Genomic DNA, 10,885 nt, shown 5'->3' with positions numbered 1-10,885 from the left:
AATTTGAAATTTTCAAATATGTAGGTTGTTTGTTGATTAGGATCAATGAATCTACCTTTGAGATATCAGCCTTTTCTGTGTTCATTTGCAAATGAACCATTTTTGCTATTAATTGACTCATATCTAGAAAAATATAATCATTAATAACATGATGAATAATAATATTTCATTAAGTAAATGAATATGTAAAGATGTCACTTGATTCAGAAATCACATTTTTATTCAAAAATATGTTAATAAAAAAAGGAATCCAACATTAGTAAAATCAAAAATAGACCAATTTATAATTTGGCTAGAAATAGATAGTTTTTAAAGAAGGGGGTAAAATGACTTGATTAAATTCTAATTATTGTTATTTATATCATTTCAGAAATTCTTTCTAATCTATTCCTTATTCAAAAATAAAATTAACCTACGAATCTTATTGATCAATTTTGCTGGGGAATAAAAATAATCTTTTTCAAAGATTTAAAATTGAATGTATATGAAACTATTGTTAAGCTTTGGCAATATGATAATGAAAATATTTACAATGAAATTAAAATTATTTTAAAATTATGTGCTACTTTCATCTTACAAATTTGAGATAATCGAGGGAGTTTAGGAATAAATATATTAAATTTAATGTTCAGAAATATTGAATTCTCGATTAATATATTAGAATAGGAAAAAGGAATAATTGCGGGGTTTGTACCGGACCAAGCTTTGGCCAGGGCCTGTCTGTTGAGAAAAATATCTATTAATTTAATAAAAATGTCATTCTTTTAGGTATCAAATTTTCATTTTTTTAAATATATATTATGGAGATAAAGACATAACAAATATTTGTGCCTATTTAATATTGATCACAGAGTAGCCCTAATAATTTCCATTTCTTCTGATTTCACAATCTTATTTTATATATATTCGTTCTTATTTGGTGTTGGATATTTTAAACAAAAATTCATTATCACACAAAAATAAAATTTCAATGCCGCAAATGTCAAAAAAAAAAATAAATATAAAAGTTTATTAGAGTGCCAGCTAAAAAAAATGCTAGTTAATAATTAATTTTTTTTTTAAATTTTATAAAGTCTAGAATTTATTTATTCTCTGATAAATTTCTTTCTAACTTATTTTTTTTACAGAGTAGCCTATCCTGTCTTAAAAAAGTATATCTGGTATGGAGAGCATTCTAAGTAGTGCTGTTTGGAGCCGATTTTTAAAACGGCTAACTCAATATTTCATCCAGAAAAATATTACGCAAGCCTGAAGATTTTGCTCATAGAAGGAACAAAGGTCTAGACATTATATTAACGAAATCTCGAGGTTTAGGCAATATTTTTCTGGCCAATATATTGAGTAAGCCGTTTTAAAAAATCGGCTTAAAATGAGCCGTGTAACAACACTACTTCTAAGATACAAGGTAATCAAAATAAAGATCAATCTTTTATCTTCAATAAAATTATCAAAACTAATATTTTTATTAATAAATTCTTGTTTTATTTAAAAAAAATTCCAATAAAAATAATTATCAAATTTATATTATATTCCATAAAAGCGTTTATTTATTTATAATAAATAACTCCGATGCGAGAGATTGTCGACGCTTTTACTGTAATTTTACTTTCAGACCATTGAAGGGAAACTTGTGATATATCATTTACAGCAATATCGCACGTATAAGATGGGTAAAACGCAATATCAGGCACCCAAATTTGAGTTTTGCTCATATGAGACACTTTATATGCTAGGATGCAATTATCATTTTCTTTAATTTTAATCATGGTGAATCCGTTGTCTTTACATGGTAGCATGAATCCAACGATAAACAATTGTGGACACAGTTCATGAGCTTGTAGGGTAGTATTAGAACCCGGTGAAGTTGTTATGCTATAAAAAAAATTAGGGGTTTGGCGCGATATATTATCATATCAAATCGCACGCTCCTAATCTTTTCAATACTAAATCGGTTATCTGAGATTCACACAATATATTCCGCTTCCTAATAATATTGATGATGTCTGTCACGGTAAAATTTTCCAAGTAGGACATTGGCTCGAATTTATTCTTCTTAATTACGCTCATAATATTCTCATTGGTGGCTAAAATTCCTTCTTTTTCGCATTCTTTTTTCCCCCATTTTAGAAGAAATTCGAAAATCAACGCCTTGGGCTCCAAATTATTCGCGTTTATGTAACTTATGAAATCGTTAATTAATTCAAACGGGGCATTCATAAACATTTCGGAAGCGAGAGCCGACCTGGTAATGAATTGCATGCCCTAAAGTTATTTTAAATAAAAAGATGTAAATCAGTATCAAATAAAAAAAGTTATAACCTCGAGACAGTTTTTTTTATTAATTTCTGAGTGTAACGGAGTTGACAAAAGCATGACTAGAGGGAAATTATTTTTAATATCCTTCCCATATGGAGAATTAATTTTGTCCACGCATTTTTTGACCAATTCTTTCATCAAAAATTTCTTAGCCCCGTATAAGAGTTCCACGAAAATGGCGGCTTCGACATTTTCGAGCGAAACATTATCCAGGTATATGTAACTTTAACAAGATTAATTTAAATTTTCAAAATTAATAGCTAAATAATGCAAACTTTAAGATTTTGGAAAAGGTTTCAGCGCTAATATCTAAGATATTGAAGCATTTTTCTTCGTAAGGAATGCTCCCATAAAATAGCGTGTAAAAGAATTCGTTTTTGAGAGCAAGTATAAGTTTATGGCCGTAGAATGTTTTATCATCTACCTTTAAATCGTATTTTTAATAATAATATTAACAAATTTAAAATAAACATATTATTTTTTCTATTTATAAACATTGAAATGTTTTCACCCTAAACCCAATGGTGGGAGTTAAAATTATTCTTATACAATATAGTGATTCATAACATTTTTAAAATATGATTTAGGCCACCCACCATACAATAGGTGTTGAACTTGCAAGAAAAATATTACACAGATTTGTGGTGGCAAAGTTATAATATATATGTTTTATTAAATATTTTCTACTCAAAAATAAATAGACCTAGAATCAGGTCTGCTTAAACAGCTAAAAATATGGGTGATTACCCGACTATTTATCAGCTTTATTCGCAATGTCACTCTAAAAGCAAGAGCCAAAAAATTATGATATATCAGACCTGCCATATTTATGGTGTTTCTGATTAAGATTTAAATCATATTATTAAATTTAAATTTTTTTGTATGTTATATTATATATGTCGTAATTTTTAAAGGGATCATGACTATCCAGGATCTTCACGGGATTTAAAGGGATAACTAAAAAATTAGGGTTGATAATTAAGGAATGATAATACGGGATTATCACGTTTTAATTGTGATAAAGAGGAATCTTATTTTAAAAGCGTTTTCCACGAGTTTCGTTGCGTTTTTAATTTTCAATTTTGTTTTTTTTTGGCCTTATGATATAAGATATGTCTAGTATAGGGTATCAATCGATAGCTAATCAAAAGATTTATTCAACTGGAGGCCAATCTCTGCCCCAGTGATAATACCGTATAGTTCTTTATCATTTAAAAAATTGAAATTTTAAAGGAATCCCTTTAAATCCCGTATAGTCATGATCCCTTTAAAAATTACGACATATATATGCCGAAATAAGTTAAATTAAATATTAATGTTTTATTTTATGATAATGAATAAACAATAAATTCATTTTGAAAAATTTTTTTTTACCTTGAAAGTGATATCAGATAAATGAGGATTATTGAATACACAACTACCTATATCCTTAGTTTCTTTGGCTATTATACTAGTATTCATTTCGATTTTAAACTATTTAATATGTTAAAATTTACAATTAAATAAGTTTATCTAAAATTCTTATTTGGGTATTATTTTTGTTACTTATTTTTAATTTATTATTCTTTTCAAAATAATACGTTTATATTTCAAAATTAATGTTTTGAACTTTTCGTCCAATCGAATTTAAATTTTTCCTTCTCGTTATTTACTTTTTTTCCTCGATAAGAACACCATGTAAAGAAAAATAAATAAAATTAATTAATCATATTTATTTATATATAGTTTTTAGAAAAAATATAATAATTTATTAAATAAAAAATCGTAAATTATCACAAACACACCAATATATGTGTGATGAAATAAATAATTAAAATGTATATGGTAGGTCTAAGTTAAGTTCAACTACCAGTAAAAATGAAAATCTTTGAATAAATAGGGGTTATTATCCAGTTAGTGACTAACTTTTGAAACTTGAGAGAATCACTAAAAGAAATAATTTTAAAGTTAGCAAAAAGTATGAAAATTTGAGCTTTTATTAAAAAATGAATTTCATGCAAATTTTTTCTAGCAATAGGACAAAAATGTTAAGGACAAATATTGTTCTATAAAAATCGTGAATTACTTTTATACTTACGTATGACGATGTTGATCGTATTTTTGCATGCCTACAATATTATAAACTTGCCCGGTCTCTATATACAAACATAATTTTTGTGAATGTCATCTGTGGTTGATGTTGGGTTGTTAAAAAGCTCGAATCGTGTAGATTTTTTAAAAACTATCAGACTAAGATTTTAGTCAAAATAGCTAAAGATTTCGCGCTAATAGATGGCACTAATTTCCAAATCTCGAAGCTTATTTGTTGCAATATCAAATTTGTAAGTCAGCTGAGTTTTGTAATTGTTCTATATCCATTTTTCAAATTTTTTTTAAGAGAAAGCGTTCTATTAACAAAGGTTACTTGGGATTTTCAATAGGAACACTATAAAAAAAAGTGTATTATTTATTTATAGAAGAATACGCTATTGAAGATATGATTTATCCAAAAAAATGACTTTTGAAGAAAAAAAATGGTGGATATAGAATATTATAATACGCAGACGATAATCGGGAATTAATACATCCATTCAAAGATCATATAATATTTTATATTCGAATATTTTAAATTGCCATTTATTAGTTATAAAAAATTGAAAATTAATATAATATATTAATAAAAATCCGGGCCGGGCCTAATCTGAAAATATGAAACCCGGGCCGGGCCGAAAATTTTTGTTTTATCCGGGAGTGCAAATGGTATCTCTACAAGGACTCTGATTCATACTAACGCAATCCAATCCTAACATCAAATAAAAATTTTAAGAAATATTAATATTTTCCAATTTTTCTAATTTTTATTTAATATAAATTAAAAAAAAACATGTGTCAAAACGTATATATATTTTAAAAAAAGTCATTTATTTATAAAAAATAATTATAATCTAAGAGAATTTTCAAAGCTTTTACTACAATGTTGAGACCATTGAATGACAACTTGTGATATAATCATTTATAGCAATATCATTACGAATAAAATGGATAAACCCCGATATCGGGCAGCCAAATTTGAGTTTCTACTAGAATGAATCACTCCACATCATTTTCCGTCAATTTAATCTCGGTGAATCCGTTAGTTTTATATAACCCAATATAAAAATATTTCCCCAATTTTTCTCTTTTTAGATAATGGTGGCTAAAAATGATGCGTATTTTGGGAAAACTTTGTTATCCTTATCCCACTTCTGTTATTAAAAGAATGCCTGTTTTTAATGGATTTTCTTGAGACATTTAACACTAGTGTTGGCTGTCTAAATTATTTTTTTATATTTTTTTCCCAGGTTTCTTTGAGGATGCCCAATGGTGGTCAACCCTATTGGGAAAATGGGCTACTTAGTATATCAATAGATTATTTCAGAATTTTTATGGAAAAACAGGTCTCCTTTTAAAAATAGGGAGCGGGAATCAGCTACTTTTATGGTTGGAGTGGAGGAGCTCCCCTCCACCGCTCTTTTAAATTTTTTAAATATTAATAAATCTATTTATTTCTTATTTAAAATTAAATAAAAATGAAATTTTTTTAAATTCAAATTTATGCAGTATTAAATGTTGAACCGAGTTTTATATTGGGTTTTTGATCTAATCAGTTAAAATATTAAAGATCAAGTTTTTCCATTGAATCTTGGAAAACCTTGTAAGTTATAATAATGTTCATTTTATAGCTAACCAATAAAAAATAGTTTTAAGATTCAGACATCCTAGAAGAAGAAGAATTTCAATCTCCATCTTACAAAAAATTCTAATGATCCTAATAAGATGAATATTAGGGCGAAGTTTATTGTGTGTAAATAAAACTATCTTATTTTAAAAAGAGAGCATATATAGTAATCAATTGATTTCTAAATTTATAGTGTGTTATTTAGCAAATTTAATTATTGATAATTTTTCTAAATTTATATTATCAATATTATTATTTTATTTTTATAAATAATATTTTAAAATTTATTCGTATTAAACAATGTTTTACCTGCTAAAATAAATAAAAACGTAAGTCAAAAATATTTAAAACTTAATTTAATAAATAATAATTAGCAAGCTGGCTCTCCTATAATTAAATTTTTAAATATATTTACTAACCTACTCCCCTTCTAATATTTTATTTTTAAACTTTTTATTTTAAATATATTAATTTATATTTTTATATTTTTTATGTTTTTTTAAATATTATATTTTATATTTTATTTTTTATAAAAATAAATAAAAAAATTATTTATTTAATCTGACATGATTTTCAAATTATATGAGAAAAATTATCCAATACCTATCTATGCCCCTTTTCTCTTCCATGACCACGAGTCTATTTATAATTGTACAAATTATAGATTGCTACTTTTCCATAATATATCAACCCAACAAAAAAATTTAAAAAAAACACCCCAATTGACTGTACATTAATTAAGTTTTTAATTTTATATATTTCTAGATGAGATACGTTCAAGTATGATTTATAAAAGTTAAATTAGAATGCCAGCTATTTTTTGTTTCAGACCTTTGAATCCAAACCCAAATCCGTATCTTAGACTTGGGTTCTCAATAAACACTTTTCTGAACCTGAAATAAATTTACGAGTTTTGACGGGCCCAGATCCAGAATTTTCCTTTTTTCTTAGTTATTTTTATGGGAAAGGTTATATAAATATAATATACTTTATTAGTTTTTGGAAGGGATAATTTATTATTTAATGAATAGTAAAATGACGAATTTAAAATTTTTCAAACAAAAAGTAACAATCTTAATAGAAATTAATCAATTTAAAAAAAACTAATTAAATTTAACTTTAGGATGTAAATTTGTCACAAAAAATTAATTTTTTTTAGTCACCAGAAGAAATAATTTATAGTTCATTTTATTTTTTTTTCGTGAAAAATTTATAATATTAATTTTGTTAAGAATGTCAATGATGTTAGTAAAATTAATGAAAAGATATCCTCACTAATTTCCTTATTAGAGTTTCTGTAGCTTGGTCCTTCTGCTCAACATCGCAGCAATCGTATTCGCAATCACAGCGTCAACAGTTCAAACCGAAAATTCGGAGTCAGCTCTTACGAATATGGGTGATAACTTCAGATATAACAGAATCCACTTTGTCCACACAAAAGAGTACGAAAATACTAAAATCAACCCAAGTAACGATATCAGGTTCGCTCCTGTAAAACTTCCATGACAAGTTAAAAGTTACAGAGGAAAAATACCATATGTCCCGCCTGATCCTTATCCAGCCAATCAAGGGCCAGAATATGCATTTTGATATAAACAGATATATGAATAAGGAACATTAATTTTTTTTTATAATTTATTGTTTTGGAATTCGTTTTTCGGTTTATATTTAATTATATTCATTTAAAAAAAATTGCAAGTTTTAGCTAATTAAAAAAAAAAAATTGTATTTTTCTCTTTAACTTTCACTTTTTCTGGTGGTAAGCTGCTTCAATATCTCTCTCCACTTTATGTTATTCATACTATCTCTTTTATCTAATTTATACTTCTTCATATTGCCTCTAACTTTATGGCCCCATTGAAGTTTTCGCCTTCCTTCTTACGTTTACCCATCACTTCCAAATTCTAAACCTTATTTCCTATGTAATAAACACATAAAAATTTAAATTATATATTTTTAAGTACAATCACACATAAGTAACAAGTACCCGTATTTTATACCATTGTGTATTTATGATATTAAACTTGATGTTGTGTCAAAAAAAATTGACAAGTATGCGACTTTGATATTAACCAGAAAAAACTGAAAACAATGTTAAATCTGAGGTCTTAAAAGAATATAAGATTAAAATAAAATTTTGAAATACCGATGTTGCACTGCTCATATCATTGGCAGATTCATGATGCAAATATAATATATTAAAATAAAATGGCAAGATTAATATTATCGGTTTCGTTGGGAGGCTCAAGCTTAAGCCCATTATATTAATTTATTAAGTCATTGATAGTTGTTTTTAGACATGAGCTCCAATTAGTGTTGTTAAAAGGCTCGATTTTAGCCTATTTTTAAAAATGGTTAACATAATATTTTAGCCAGAAAATTATTGTATAAGCCTCGAGATTTCGTTAATAGATGTTCAGTGCCACCTGTGAGCAAAATCTTAAGACAAAATATTGAATTAGCCGTTTGGCTCAAAATGAGCCATTTAATAACACTAGCACCAATAATAAATTTTATATAAATATACTTGGTAGAAATAATATCGATGAATGCTACATGGTTTCACCTATCAAAGTGTTTTTGGGAGTTTCAAAATATCCTCATAATTAACCCACTAGTTATAAAACATATCATCAGCCTTGTAACATTATCAAATAGAAGTTATAAGCGGAGTTATAATAAGCTTCAAAAGATATAGTTCAATAAAATTAAAAAAAATTTTGTTATAAAAAAATATTCTCTATTCCTTTTTATTTGAGACTAATACTACACCGAAAAAGAAACTGCATAAAAACATGCCAAACAAGGAAATCTTATACATCAAGCGTTACCACATTTTTAGATCTAGAAGAACTTATTTTGATTATCAGAATAACTCCAACTAGAGGTTTCATAATTTGCAAGACTCGATTTCCAACAAGACAAACAAATTGTTCTAGTATTAAATTGTGTATTACTATAAAATAATTGTTATTCCACTTTTGGATTCATTTTTTAAATCAATCAATTAATTTGTGATTCATCAAATGACTCCAACCATAGAAATTCGTCTGAGGATTAATTGATAATGAAAAGTTAAATATTTAGCACAATTTTATTTAGAGGATATAAATATATCTCAAGGCAAATTAATTTCATTAATTTAAATCTTGAAATGAAAGATTTATATCCCCCAAAATGCCTAGAGGAAGTAATGAATACTTAAAAATACATTCTATAAATTTTGTCACCAATACCAAATAATACAAGTATAAATGAGAGGATCTTATTGACCCCTGGCATAGAAGATTTCCATGAACGATATTTTGGTTAACTTTTTAAATTTTAAATTTCTTGCCATTTACCTATCTTTATAAGTTTATCTAGCTATTATAATAGCTCTTAAATATCTTTTATTTTTCAATATTTTTTTATTTGTGTTCGAAATTATCATTTTTTAAAAAAATATGATTGGCTATAATAAATTTTTTTATGAATAATTCTAATAAATTTTTAATGTTCCAAAAAAAAACTCTTTTAATATAAAAAAATTATCCTACCCATAGAAAATTCCTGCGTACACGCCTGGTTCTATAATAAGATTCAAAAATATATATCTTATCGATTTTGACAATTTTAATAAAGAAACTGAGATTTTTTATAAACTATCCTCGGATAAAAGTCTAACCTCCTAGCTTTTAAACTTTCAGAGGTAAGAGATAAAAGCATAAAATGACCAGTTTTATTAGTCGGTCGTCAATCACGGATTGATAATAATCATACCCAACCAATCCTCTATTTTAAGTATGTTTTAAAGTATGATTATATGAATAAAATAAAATACGTTTCTTCATGGAAACTGGTATAATATAATTAATATTTGGTAAATCATAAAAGTATCTATTGAGTATGACCTTGATTGCGGCTATAATACGTAAAAATATGGTACGCTTCTTCACCGAATCGGTTATCAGTCAAATCATTAAATTTTTAAAATATCTTATGGGATAATGGTTTACAACACTTATTAATAGATACATAAAAACAAAAATGAACATTTTTCAATTAATATTACTAGCAAATTTGATCTATCGAATATTTAATGAGTGGTCGGTTTTGTGCTCGACATTCGGTCAATCATAATATTTTCAAAATAATTTTTAGGTATTTACCACGTATATGATGTACATGTATAAACCAAAAATAAAGAATTTTCCAAGGATAACGCCAGCAATGCTGTATTTCGGTTACAAATCGGTTATCGGTCAAATCACGATATTTTTAAAATATTTTTTAATGTTTTACACGTTTTTATAGATAAATTAAACAAAAATGAACATTTTCCAATTAATATTACTACCAAATTCGGTCAATCAAATATTTAGTGAGTGGTCGGTTTTGAGCTCGACATTCGGTCAAATCATAATATTTTCAAAATATTTTTTAGGATAATGCTTTACACCTAAATGTACATGTATAAACCAAAAATGAACAGATTTTGATCAATAATGCCAGCAATATTTGCCTTACAAATTTTTTACTATTTTTCGATTCTATGCCTACTCATTAAATAAATGTCAAAGAAACCTATATATTTTTTTAAAAAAATTATGTTTTTCACATGTATTTACACCCAAAAATTAAAAAAAAGCGCTAATCAATAATCATTCTGGCAACCTATACATATATTTAGGCATTTAACGCCATCGTATGGATATATATTTGTTAAATTTTACAATTGAATAAAATTTGAGCTGTAATAAGCTATTAAATATTTTTTTTTCCCAATAATATTAATAAAAATAGAATTTTTAAATTATTTGATATTTAATAAAAAATTGATTTATGTTTTTTATTGTCTAATTTAATTTTTTTTAAATTATTGTTGTAAGA

General features: G+C 26.0%; 1 protein-coding gene across 1 annotated transcript; it reads right to left on the bottom strand.

The window, feature by feature from the left end:
• Positions 1–1,578: 1,578 nt before the first annotated feature.
• On the bottom strand, positions 1,579–4,475 carry LOC135922053 (uncharacterized). The gene is made up of 4 exons (XM_065456465.1): positions 4,394–4,475; positions 2,592–2,740; positions 2,320–2,539; positions 1,579–2,262 (listed from the first exon to the last, which is right to left on the bottom strand). The coding sequence occupies exons 3-4, from the start codon at positions 2,452–2,454 to the stop codon at positions 1,909–1,911; spliced, it is 489 nt and encodes a 162-aa protein (XP_065312537.1). The 5' UTR covers positions 2,455–2,539; positions 2,592–2,740; positions 4,394–4,475; the 3' UTR covers positions 1,579–1,908.
• Between the last annotated feature and the right edge of the window lie 6,410 nt (positions 4,476–10,885).

Source organism: Gordionus sp. m RMFG-2023, chromosome 1, assembly GCF_954871325.1.
Source record: "Gordionus sp. m RMFG-2023 chromosome 1, tfGorSpeb1-WG-v2, whole genome shotgun sequence".
Classification (NCBI taxonomy): domain Eukaryota; kingdom Metazoa; phylum Nematomorpha; class Gordioida; order Chordodea; family Parachordodidae; genus Gordionus; species Gordionus sp. m RMFG-2023.
Note: the sequence above shows the minus strand (reverse complement) of the source record. Positions and strands in the feature narration are given on the sequence as shown.

Coding starts and splice junctions, on each gene's coding strand:
- LOC135922053 (XM_065456465.1), bottom strand. CDS start 2,454: ATGAAAGAATTGGTCAAAAAATGCGTGGACAAAATTAATTCTCCATAT. Junction 2,263..2,319: donor ATAAAAAAAACTGTCTCGAG/GTTATAACTTTT, acceptor AAATAACTTTAG/GGCATGCAATTCATTACCAG.